At 46.4% G+C, this 13,441-nt stretch overlaps 1 protein-coding gene across 1 annotated transcript; it reads left to right on the top strand.

Moving 5' to 3' along the window:
• The first annotated feature begins 5,780 nt into the window (after nucleotides 1-5,780).
• On the top strand, nucleotides 5,781-7,151 carry TMEM158 (transmembrane protein 158). The gene has a single exon (XM_042888876.1). The coding sequence runs from the start codon at nucleotides 5,919-5,921 to the stop codon at nucleotides 6,819-6,821; it is 903 nt and encodes a 300-aa protein (XP_042744810.1). The 5' UTR covers nucleotides 5,781-5,918; the 3' UTR covers nucleotides 6,822-7,151.
• The last annotated feature ends 6,290 nt before the right edge of the window (nucleotides 7,152-13,441 follow it).

Genomic DNA, 13,441 nt, shown 5'->3' with positions numbered 1-13,441 from the left:
GCAACACTGGAACCCTACAGAAGTGCCGAACCCACACCTCCTTAGTACAGAACAACACCAGATTTCTGTGCCTGTCTCCTTTTCCAGTACAGAGATAAATAACAGTAAACACAAGCCCTAGGGCCATATTCAGAAATGGCTGGGAAACACTCTAAGTATTTTCAGAACTAAATGCTTTCTGGGGAGCTATTTTTCAGTGTGTTGTTACAGTAAATGTTTAGATTTTCCAAAGACAACCTCATAAAACGGTCATTAAGCAGTGCTATTTTATGTACAAATATTTTGCAGAACAATTTAATATGTAATCACACAAAATGTTCTCACATGCCTAGTACCTTCACAAGCATCAGCATTAACTACCGCTTTAGCTAGTATCTCTTTTCCTTTAAGAATAGCTGTGACAAGCCAGAGGTTGCTTGTCAGATGTTCAGAGCATAGAATCATAGAATGGCCTGGGTTGAAAAGGGCCACAAAGATCATCTACTTTCAACCCCCCTGCTATGTGAAGGTCACCAACCACCAGACCAGGCTGCCCAGAGCCACATCCAGCCTGGCCTTGAATGCCTCCAGGGATGGGGCATCCACAGCCTCCTTGGGTAACCTGTTCCAGTGCCTCACCACCCTCAGTGAAGCATCTGAATTATCTCCCTTAACAGAGGGGAGGGAGGGATTTGTGCTTCATGAACACACAAAACTTGACATGGTCATAACTACCCTGCCATGGCCTTCAGCAACCTGGCAGAAAGCAGTCCCAAATCCTGCAATGTGCACACTGTGCCTGCAGAGACCATTTAATTTGGATTCATTACCTTCATGATTATAGCAGATCATACATTTGCCAATTTCATCCCAAACTCCAGCACAAAGATAGATTTACTGGTGAAATAAATACAAGACCAGATAGTACTTATAAGCACAAACTGTACTACAGTCAGGCTTCACCAGTAAAATTTAAAATGTGTGGTAGTTACAAGACAAAATAAATACAGTCCAGTATAGTTCAGCTGAATCTTCCCTAAACTTTAGAAGTTCAGATGTGAGAAAGTCTCCTGTGAACGAGGGCTTTATTCAGCCTCCAAGTGGGAACAAGGCATGAACAGGAGTCTAGACTTCATAGAACACTGCTTCAGGTCAAAACCTGTTGTAAAAATACTGCATTGTACAACGGAAATAAATGAAAGTACAGCATCTGTAACTCCACAGGCAGACTAGATCTAACCAACCTAACTTTTGTGATTACCTATAACCAATCTGGTCTGGTGCTAAGATCACCTTCACCCATGGAAGTGCAAAGCTTGTTCTTCGGACCACGTCTATTCCTACAGATTTCCTTCTGATTTAACTCTGTATAAAAGCCTCAACCTATATACAGCATGACAGAAGGAAAAAAAAAAGCTTTGGAAGTCTATTAATACATTCCCTTTAGCAATCTCTGCATATATTTCACACCTAGATTTGAAGCAGTCTTTTCAGTCTGTGCTAGCACAACAGTCTACCAGAGCCTGGATATGAGCTCTGAAGTACTCCTTAAAGCTTAGAGAGGCCTCATCCCGCAGCCCCACTATCTTACTGATACCATTTCATGTTCTGAACAATTTTTTCCTGATTTCTAGCAAATGTATTTGCAGCTGGATTAGACCTTGCAGTAACTGCCATGGCTAACTGGATAACTCTCCATCGTGGATTTGGATTTCTGATGGCAGTTGCTTTCTTTCAGTTCACACATCATCAGCTGTGTGGTTTGCACGGAGCCCCACTAGAGCCCATTTCCACGTATGCTGGCTGAACACCCCTGGTCAGGCCCTGCTGACACACCGCACTCCCTCTTATGCTGGTACAGGAGTGTGAGGGTTATCTGAAAAAAGGGCTAAAGATGGAGCTGAAAATGCTTACCATACTTTGATGAAAAATGGCACGTATTCTGAAAGTACACAGAAACAGCACCTCCTGGGACAGCTGTGCTTGCACAACTGAGAGAGCGGTGTGGAAGTTTTATCTGCTGCACATAGACATGAGTTTCAGATGGTGAGCATTTCATACAATGAGCATTGCTGAGACTGTGCATGCTGGCTCCTCTGGAGGGATTATGCCCTTGTTCTCAGCCTGCTTGCCAACTGGCTGCTCCCCCTGTCTGGGCTTCTGATAGCCACGTAAAGAGTGCTACGGAACGTTGGCTTGTTTCATGCAGTGCACAATCTCTGTTTTCTGCAGATAAATCTGACATGATGCAGCAATAACAAGACACTTGTTCATCCAGCCTCTATGATGAGTTTCAGCAGCCTCGTTGCAAATAACTTCTGACAAATCCACAAGAATGCCAAGCGAGCAGAAAATAAATGAAGGTTCCAGTACCGTCCCCACCAAAAAAAGTAACAAGCAGTAAGGAAACGTTCCTTAGCTCCTTGCTCAACAAGCAAGCTATGTATTCTCAACCATTGTGCAACGAGTATATCCTACAACTATCATAAGATCAGCTCACTCACATTACTCTGAGGTTCTCCCCCTACATTCACTACAAAACTGTTAGCCAACCAAGCCTCCTAAATTATATCACGGAAACATTTTTGCTCTGCTTGGCATCTCTTAGAACAACCTCCAGGATGACTGGATCCTACTTTCACAGAACTGAAACTGCTCTTTTCTGAGAGGAGTCAAGTACCAACTTCTTTCTCCTGACTGCTTCCCTCTTCAGCTGCTGACTGTGAAATTCTCCTTATTTACCTGGCACTTTCACACAGATTGGTAACACACTGCTATGTCTACTTGCTCCTAACACCTTTTCTTTCCTATAATTGACAGCACGTGTCTTCCCACTGAAAAATACGCTCAGTAACGTTATGCCTGGTATCCAAAACCCCTTACTCTCTACTTTCCCATCTTCTCTCCCCTTTCAGAAATGACAGCCTCAAAAGAGCACCCTTTGTCAATAAGAGTTCCAGTTCTTCCCTTTCCTCAGTGCAGATCAGGGTAAGCGTGCCCAATTGAGGAAGAACGCCTGCGATCGCAAACTTTTCACTTCAGTGCAATTAGGGATTTGCCACTGGAATCTGTGCCTTCTTGGGGTCAGCTTCTACTAGCTGCAATGAGATCCTCATGAGACGCAGTTTTAATGCCACTTGGGCAGAAATGGTCCTGATATCATTTCACAAGCATTGCTTTAATAAAAGTCCTTTGCAAAATCATTATTAAAATGACTCTCAAAGATTCTGATTGTCCTTTGCTATTAGCCTTCATCCTCCCAACAGCTCTGTGCTCTGTCTCATGACACTCCTACTCCCCTATTACTCTACTATTCCCTTCTAAGATTTCATGGTTATAGGCCACTGCACACCCTCTCTACCACACTGACAAATGCTGCGGTGACCTCTGGCACGTATTGCCATCATAGTTACATCCACAGCATCAAACCTGCAAGATCTCCATGATCCGTCTCTGACTTGTGGGTCACCTTTGGCCACCCAATTTCTTTATGCTTCTGCCTTCCCAGCCATAAAACAACCGTGTTCTTTGATATTTATGGATGAAAACCACAGAACAGAGTGTACTACTTAGAAGAAGTTTTCAAGAGTGCTGCAACCTCACTGAATGACTGAATCCATGCCAAGATTAATTATATCTGATAGACCTATCAATTAAATATTTGCAAAGGGTCTTGCTGGATGATGGCTATCAACTACTGATCTAACACACTTTATTCTTGTACCTGCTTGCTCAATTATTCCTTGATGAAGAGGAATAGACCTGAAGCACCCATGCATCTCCAACCTCAGGTAAACAGTCTTGTTTTAATTCTTCGCCATTGTAGTCCAAGTGATGCTAAATGGATCTAACATTCCTGTGGCAAGTTATCTTTCGTTTCATGAAAAGAAATATAGCTCAACTCTTCCTTCCCAAGCATCCTCTCAAATACCCCTGGCAGCATTCAGTTGGGTGCTGGGAGTTCTGACCAAAAGAGCTGAAGCTCTGCCTGAGAATGTTTCCCACCCACACACTGCAAGTGTTCAGGAGCCAATCTTATTTATGAAGTTTAGTTTGATTTCCAGTCCCTTGTGCCAAAATCCCAATGAGATGTGATTTATACACAGGAGTGGTTGCAGAATTTTGGTATTATTTGCTACAGACCAGAACACTCGTTTCAACTGTTTTGGGGTCCATAGACAAGCTACGACATAAAAACTGGTGGCATAGAACTTTGGATATGACAGAGGGCATCAAGAGACGCAGATACACATTCAAATGACAACAAAAAGTATCAGAGATATCTCTTGAATAAAAGACATTGAAACAGAACTGAAAATTGCATTAACTGTATTGTCACAACTGAGCAAGAACCCACTGGAATCAGACAGCTTCCTTTGGATGCTTCATGAGGCACACTGCTCTGCAATAAGCCAAACTAAGAACCCAGACAAACAATAAACATCTCGTAGACAGCACCCTTTGGACTGATCTGGAATCAAATGTGAATCAATTCTGGTGCTTGGGTCTCTTTTGCATAGAAAGCAAGCAATTCCATGTTTTCTCATGATATATCAGGAATGACTTTGGAGACAGAACTGATTCACTGCATTCATTCATGTTGAATTGCAGCAAATGTAAAATTTACTTGCCAGTCTCATTCACTACCCTTGCTCAGTTGAAATAGTTGGGGCTAATATTGCATTAACTCTTCCTCCACGTAAGAAGGTGCCCGCATGCCCCCTCACCGTGAGTGTGACAGGGGACCAATGCCAGCCTGGAAGGAGTGAGTGCCCTATGGAGTTCAGTTCTGTTGTTTACATCAGTTGTCCCATACATACTCGGAACCTGTTTTCTGTACTGATTCCTCAACTCAGTTTCCGTTTCTGTCTAAAAAAAGGGGCTACAAAGGCAAAGAAAACAATCGTAGTCCTGAACACTTGCCAGGAAAACATAACTATCTCCACCTCATAGCCTCATAGGTAAAGGCTACGAGCGTTCATCGTTTGTGACAGACTCGTTGTGCCCCTTCCCAAGGCTCTGTGTCAAGAGTAACGCTACAGCAGCACGGAGTGACAAAACAAGCCGGGGTACCGAGACTGACTGCAACCTCCCGATTACAAAGCAGCCTTCCGAACAATGCACACAAGTCCCACAGCTAGCTTAGCTACTCGCTACCTCTGTGCTCTTCGGGACGCGTTTACAAGCTTCAATCCGTGCGGCGGGACCCGGCAGGGCAACACGCGGTGATGGGAGTGCCACGGCCGCCGGCTGCGGAGCGGCTCCCGGTTCCGAACCCGGATCGCCACAGCAACGCGGCAGGTTCCCGAACACCGCACCGTATCCCACGGGTGAACACCGCGTTTCCTCTGAAGCGAAAAAGAAAGCGTGTAAATTCGATTCCTAGATGCGATTCCTTCCCACCTGCTGCTCCCACCCCATCGTTCGCGTAGCAGCCTCTTTCCCCCTCCCCTGGCTCCGGAGCAGGGAAGAAGACGCCAGGCAGGGCAGCTCCGACGAAGCTGCCGTCGGGGCCGACAGAGGAGGAACGAAGGGGCCCGCGGGCTCGGGCACGGCGGGCCGCCCGCCCACTCGCCGCGGCCCCGGGGGCACCGGGAGCCTCGGCCACCCGCAGCGGACGAGGGCCGAGAGCCGCCCCGGCCCGCGGGCGCCGCCCGCAAGGCTCCTCCCGCCCGCCGGGAGCCGCCGGGCCGGGCCGGGGGCGGAGGAGGCGGGGAGGGGGAGCCGCTGCCGTCACCGAGGCTCCCGGCTCGCTCGGCTCGCTGCCGCGGCAGCCCCAGCCCCGCTCCCACCCCCTCGCCTGCCCCCACCCTCCTTCCCTTTCTCTCGCTCTCTCGGCGAGAGCGGCGTGCTTCTTCTCGCAGGTGGCGGCCGGCAGCGCCATGCGACCTCCTGTTCCTCCTGCTCCTCGCCTTCCTCTCCGGCGCTAAGTCAATGCGATGCTGCCGCTGCTCCTGCCGGCGCTGCTGGCCGCCTGCCTGCCGCCCTGCCAGGGCTGGAGCCCCTCGGCGGCCGCCGGCGGGCAGGAGGAGCAGGAGCTCTTCTCGCCGCCTGCCAACTCCTCCTCCCGCTCCCCAGCCGGCCTCGAGATGGACCTCGACGGGGCAGCGAGCAAGGAGGACGGCGGCACCGCCAGCCCGGGCACGCCGGCGACCCCCAGCCGAGAGCCGTCCCCTTCTGCCCCCACCTCCTCGGGGCAGCAGCAGCAGCAGCAGCCGCGGCTCCAGCAGCCTCAGCTCGCCGAGGACCCGCACTGCAATATCAGCGTGCAGCGGCAGATGCTGAGCTCGCTGCTGGTGCGCTGGAGCCGCCCGCTGGGCATCCAGTGCGACCTGCTGCTCTTCTCCACCAACAGCCACGGGCGGGCCTTCTTCTCCGCCGCCTTCCACCGCGTGGGGCCGCCGCTGGTCATCGACCACCTGGGGCTGGCGGCCGGCGGCGCCCAGCAGGACTTGCGGCTGTGCGTGGGCTGCAGCTGGGTGCGGGGCCGCCGCGTCGGGCGGCTGCGGGGCTCGGCGCCCCAAGCGCAGCCTCAGCCCCAGCCCGCCGCCTCCTCGCTGTCCTACCCGCCGGCGGCCGAGCCCGGCCAGTACTGGCTGCAGGGGGAGCCGCTCAATTTCTGTTGCTTGGATTTCAGCCTGGAGGAGCTGAAGGGCGAGCCGGGCTGGCGGATGAACCGTAAGCCCATCGAGTCCACGCTGGTGGCGTGTTTCATGACTCTGGTCATCATCGTGTGGAGCGTGGCCGCCCTCATCTGGCCGGTGCCCATCATCGCCGGCTTCCTGCCCAACGGCATGGAGCAGCGCCGCAGCGCCGGCACGGCCGCGGCCGCCAGCAAGTAGCCATCCCGGGACCCCCATCGTTCGTCGTGTGCTGTGAGGGACGCGGGCGGGCCGGGCTGTGCGCGCCGCCCCTCCTGCCGCGTTTGTTCTCGTGTGTGAAGCGTGTGAAGGTGCGCTGCGCGAGCGGCCGCCGCAGGGGATCCGCTGCCCCGCGCCCCTCGGCCCCGCCGCCGCCACGACCGCATCCTGTGTGCTCGTTTTGTACCTTTAATAACCGTTTTAAATCAACTTTTTAGAAAAAAAAAAAAAAAAAGAAAAAAAAAAGGAAAAAAAAAAGCGTTCCCCTCCAAAATCTACGCGGAAAATAAAAGACCCTCCCGTTCAACCGCATTTTCTGTAGTCGGCGGTTTTTCTTTGTGTGTATGAGCGCAGTCTGAGCGGGTCTTCTCGTTACTTACAGCAAGGGACGTCTCCTGTTGGCGGGTCTAGAACTGAAGCAGTGTGTCTGTTGTTATTGCTGAAGTTGAACGAACCTTTCCCACTGTATTTCCCTGCTGAAGTAGTGTGTGTTTATTACCGTATCTCCACGTTATTTGGCTTTTAATACAGAGGTTTCTTTCAAGAGCCTCCTAAGACTTTTGTGAGTCTGTTTCCACCAGGATAGACGTGAGAGTTAAGCCAACCTATCTCCAACCTGTCCTCAAAGCTCATCTTTCCCTGTGAGAGGCTGTTAATGGGGTTGGTGGTGAAAAGGGAAGCTGTAAGCCCTTTCTGAATGGTGTTTATTCTATCTTTGCAGTATGTTAAGGTCGTATAGCTACGTCAGGGTGAGGTGGGATGGAGAACATGTCTGTTCTGGAGGTCCTCCAAGGGTATTTGCTTGGCTCGGCTCAAGCACTATGGCTTTCTCACCAGTTAGAGGTTGGGTGGTTTTGGTCCTGGGAAGATCATTGTAAGGTCTTTGAGACATTCTACAAGCAGCACAGTGGTGAATCTCATCACCTCCACCAAGTGCATTCCACAACAGCAGCTCAGACCCAGTGCATGTGCTGAAGGGATTGTGATGTGGTGCTTCTTTCTCAGCTCCAATTCTGTAAGGTTGCACACGGAAAGTCTGTGGGGTGGAGAGTGAAGAGAAACCACGGGTTCACAGCTAGATTGTGCAAGCGTGTAAGAAAGAAAGGTTTGCAAGATTTCTTCTTCCCTATCCAAGCAGGCAGTTGCATAGTGTGAAGTGTTGCTTGGTGCATGCTTGGAATTCTTCAGCCTTACCAGAAGTTGTTTCACTTGCCTCAGACACAATTAGTCCAGCTGAAGTTTCTGCAATCAATATATAAGCTAAATGAGAAAGACTTGCGATAGGAATTCTTCTTCCTTTGTCAACATCAGTGTCTTTAATTTGTTGGAAACATACAAACTCACTCTGGAGGCTAATCTGGTATATTTGTAATGCTTCCTTCCCCACGGTCTGGGTGGAAATGACTGGATGAAAAGCCTGGAAGGATTGAATTTTTAGGATTCTCTTGATCAAGGACGTTTTTTTCCTATATTTTTTAATTGAGAACAAAATAACAAAAATGCATGCTCCGTGTTTGCAATATCTGGAAGAAAATGCAGATAAAAAACAGATTGATAAACTGCCTAAATAAATGAAATCACGATTTTAAAATCTTCCATGTCACTGTGCTACCTCAACACCCACCGTTTCTCCTGTTGATTGCATGTCCCTGGAGTAAATGTAGCCACGGGGTTCTTTGGGAAGCAGAGGGTCTGCTTGCCACGAGAAGTTTGCTTTTGACCTGTTGAAGTGAAGGGCACATTGCACTGTGTGTTCTGTCTGCATCTGAGATGAGATGCACAGAAATGCATCTTGCTGGAGTGCCATTATTTGCCTGCAATGACCTGTGTGAGATACAAGCCTTTTCATAACGAAAGGCAAGGCTACCGAGAGAATCAGGTCATGTTAAACACCTTCCCAAAAGATAAATGCTCTGCATACTCAATAACTATTGGAAACGTGGCCGTGACAGGAAAGCATTTCGTGTTAATGAGGTGCATTTAGTCGGAGTTAACAACTCCTGCTGAAGTTGTGCTGTGGTGCATAGTACTCAAGGTTATAATCTCTTCCTGCTTATCCTGGTTTCACCGGTGATGTGCCAATGTTTTCTTTCTGAATTGCATCAGCATAAGCAAGGGAGTGATGCTGCTGTCAGGAGCAGGCAGCTTCAGTTATTAAAGGCTTTTTATTTGCTGTTCTTATACACCTACTAAGAACTCTAAAATTGGTACTGTGTCTTTGAACATCTGCCAACATCAGCTTGAATACAAACCGCATAAATAGGCACTGCCATTGTGGGAGGCATTCAGGGACTACTGATCTTGGATACAAAGTGTAAAGAGCACCTCTCAGTTAAAGAAAGCTGGTTCCTTAGACTGCAGAAGGGTTGTGCACATCCCCTTCACAGAGGACAGGTGTTTCTGTCCCATGTAAGCAAGGACTGCCTGGCACAACAGAGGGCATAGAGTAATGCCTGCACCAGGCGTAGACTGACATCTCCCAGCCTCGGCTGGCAGTGAGGTGGCAGCAGTTTCTCCTGAGGACAGTTGCACAGTTTGGCACCTGCAGCCATTCTGGAATCCTGGTGATCGCTGATGGGCCAGAGTTGACCCGGCAGTGAGTATCAGCAGCCCTGGGCTGGAGTGGTCGTTGTGGAAATGCATTACACAGATAGTCGTTTTTTTCTGGGCACTGCTGTGGTGCTCCAGCATCAATCAGTAACCCTGCTTCCCAAGCTGTGGCTGCTGCTGTGCCTCTCGGTAACCACTGCTTTGGGGTAACAACAGATGGTGTCCTTTCTGTCACCGCTTTCCTCTGCATCCATGGCAGTTTGGTCTGAATTAAACCTGGAAGATTCAAGCCCAAAGTGATGTAAAATGATACAACGCCATGCCAGCTAGTTTCAGCTTCCAACTCCAGACACTGAAATGTCTATCTATTTTCTCTCTCAGTGGCAGTGGAGTTTTATTGTCGCTTTACTGAGGATGATTCTAAGCCCTTTTTATTCATTTGGATTTATTTTTGAAGCCTGTTGTCAGCATGGCCAGCATCAGGGCAGAGCCATCCACATATACCCCTTCATATACTCAGGGTGGACGTATGTGTACATATGTATTCATACGTATAGATCTGAGAATTTATTCAGGTCAGAAAAAGGGTGGTGAGAAACAAATAATACTGAACAAGTTGTACTGGTTTTCCTTTACTATTTGTCTGATGGCGTTCCCTGCTACGTGAGCCTGACTTTATTTATGTATGTGCTTACTGGAAGGTAAGGGATACCTAGAAACAGAGGTAATTTGTCAATTTCCTTTTCATGTAATTCAACTAAATTGGATTATTATGTTTTCATTCCAAGAACCAGGAACTCCCTCTAGAGAGATCTTCGGCACTAGGAGGTACTCAATGGCTCAAATGCTGCTGTTAAGACTGCCATACTTTTATTTCCTCTGTATTCTGACACCAGAAATATGTTTCTCTTTCTCACATATTTGCTTAGTTCTGTTTTATAGGTATATTAGAAGCATAGAGATGAATATTAGTTTTAACATGGATACAGTTTTGGTGTTATTCGGTTTCACACGCATTCCCATGATAAAAAGATGAAGATGTCATGCAGTGCAATTGCAGTTGTATAATATGTAAGTATACTGCAGTTCAATAGGTATTTACTAATCAAGAGCAGTTTCTATATGTCAGGATATATGTGAATATTTGGGGCACTGATATCCATATTTGGGTAAAGACGAGAACTGTCGTTTCTTCAGGGCTCAGTTCATTAGTGCTTTCAGTGATTAACATGCGCTGCAACACTACCATTTGTGCAGTAAATATTACTCAGTGTGAGTAAGGGCTACTGAACCAGGCCCTAAAAATTTTAATTAAATGCCTTGCTTGTCTGAGTAAGTATTATTCATCGTGACCTCAGCTTGCTGAATAGAAGTGTCCTCAGGGCCTACATTACACGATCCCAAGGGCTGAACAAAAGCCCAGTGAAATCAAATGATGAAGTTAATTGAAATTTGCTATGACTAAAGATCAGAGAATCTATTTTAAAGATGTGTATCTAGATGCAAAAGTAGGTAGTGCCTTGTTGTTCCTCCCTGTTTCTTACACACATCGTTTCTAAGTAAGTCTAAAGCTGGGATTTCTTGGTACAGTGTAAAGCTTTGCTGGTTGGAAAATCAGCTTCTTTCTGAAGCTGGTTTGAAAATGCCAATGGTTTTTCAATGCATTTCATTGAGTAAATGTCACTTTCTTTCACAGCGTATTTCAGGGAAAGGCCTTGATTTTTCAAAGAAATGCTCCACGATTATGGGGAGATATGGGAACATCCGGTCACAAACAATCAGATTTAAAAGCATAAATAATCTTTTAAAGCTGTAACTCACATTTAAAAGCATGTTTTAAGACAAAAACATTGTTTTCCATTTTTCCTTCCAAACTAGAGTATCTCTAGGAAGATCAGAAGTGCATATGAGTCAAAAGTGATTTTGTGAGAAGAAAGATACTTTTGTAATCCTCTATTTGTAAGCTGTTCTAATTACAGCATTCTCTCCAGTGATCAATGACAGATGAAGAACTGCATTTCTTGATGCTCCTTTGTAATAATTCAGGCTTAATAAATGTTCCAAAATTTTGCAAATTAAAAAATAATCATAATCTAGCTTAGCCTGTTTGTTTGATTCTCTTCTATATGGCAAGGGAGGGAGCAGACTGCAGTAACATTTGGGATTTACTAGAGATGTCTGCATCGTGTTTAATTAGATTTGTAGCCAAATTAGATCTCACAAACCAAACATGTTCCAATAGTCATCAGTATAACAACCAGAGGGGTCTGTTGATGTGCTCGTTGGCAAAGCCAGTCACCAAAACCTTACTTCTGATTTGGGCTTTCTTGATGTGTCATCAAGCTACTGGTGTCAAAATAAAAGTGTGAGATTCAAATATCCTGTGAAACTCCCTGTGTTTCTCTGTGTTTGACTTTTCTTAACTTTCATGGAAAAACACCTGATTAATGAAGCGAATTGTAGATCAGTGCTGTTCTGAACCAGTGTATTTACAGGGGGTGTGAAGTTAAATTATGTTTTTTGTTCCTTGTATGATGAGACTTGCTAGAAGCAGTGGGACCTTACCTTGCTGGTGTCATTCTGGGTGTTGCTAAGCAACATGAAGTGGTTAAAATGAAGATGCAGAACACCAAAGAATAAAGGAAACCAAGAAATAGAAGCATAAAAAAAGGAGTAAACGTGCCAGTGCATTCTGCAAACAAGTTGAGAAATACCAACTGGGGAAAAACAGCAATTAAGATAATAGTGCAAAAAGGGAATGAAGAGCTTGATTCCGTGCTTTGTATTCTATCAAAATGTTCAGTGTTTTACCTGAAGAATGGACTGCAGTTTTGGCCAAATGACAAAAATGATGGTGAAAGAAAATAGGAACCTGTGAAGAAATGGGAGACTAAAGGAAAATTAGGGGTGGAACCTCCGTACTGTAGATAAAAAGAGGAAAGAAGTCACTCTAGATATTGCTGGAAACCATACAGCAAAATGGCAAGGCACTCTCTTGCTCACACTCTCCAGTCTAGCATTCTTCAGATGTTCTCTGAAGTTGTAAGGAAAACGTGCTAAATGCTGTTTTTATTGAATATGTAAGTTTCTTGCATCACATCTTGCTCTGATCCATGACAGGCATGTGTTTCTTTTTGTCCAGCACAAGAATGCTCACTAGAATTATATTAAAGTTTTTCACTTGAACTGAAATAGAGCTGGTGTGACTGTATTTCCCAGGCCAGACCACTGCTGTTGACTAGACTACATGCTGGTATGCTGTTTATGGCGTGTTGATGATCTGTATTGCAAATATCTCGTCACTCATATATTTGAAAGAATGCTTACTTTATCTTCATTTCTTATAGTCAGTGTACCCTGAGTTTCACTCAGTTTTTTCTTCTGTCATTGAAAATGAATCATTCTCAAGATCTGCTCCTTCTTATTTACTTATTTACTGACTGCAGTGCAGGATGCACCTCATCCTTCTCTCTCTTCTAACCAAGCACAGGTATCTCCCACCTTGAGAAAGCCCTGCACAGCCAGAGAAACAGTGATCTCACTTAGAAGAGCACCAACAAGAAAAGCTGCACTGAGCTCAGGCACGCAGGTACAGTGTCAGAAACACTACGTTTCAGTTGAAGCTTGAATTCTGCAGAAGCAGAAGGCCCTTGCATGGATGATAGTACATGGAAGAATTATACAAACGAAGGGCCTCGGTGGATTCTTCCAGCGCTGGTCCAGCAGCATTCTGGCTTTACTGGTGTGTAACTCCAGCCAGGACAACACGCTGCAGCCCTCCTTTTATGAAGCGATACGTATCTACAATTCAGGCTGATGTCTGTGAGCGCTCAAGCCTTCTGAAAACAGCAAGTCTATCTGTCTCTGTTTCTCTATCTGTAGAGGAAACAATATTCACCCTTCTCAGACTGTGAATGGATTAATTTGCTGAATCCCATATGGCATTTTGAGCATGCAAAGGACAATAAAAATGCAAAACATGACCATGATTTTATTCCTGCCCTGTTCTTTTTCTCACCGAAGAACAATGTTTCAGCCTCAAGTTGTTAAAT

The sequence above is a fragment of the Lagopus leucura genome, unplaced genomic scaffold (genome assembly GCF_019238085.1).
Source record: "Lagopus leucura isolate 7727_CA_CO unplaced genomic scaffold, USGS_WTPT01 Super-Scaffold_100157, whole genome shotgun sequence".
In the NCBI taxonomy this organism is placed as follows: Eukaryota; Metazoa; Chordata; class Aves; order Galliformes; family Phasianidae; genus Lagopus; species Lagopus leucura.
Note: the sequence above shows the minus strand (reverse complement) of the source record. Positions and strands in the feature narration are given on the sequence as shown.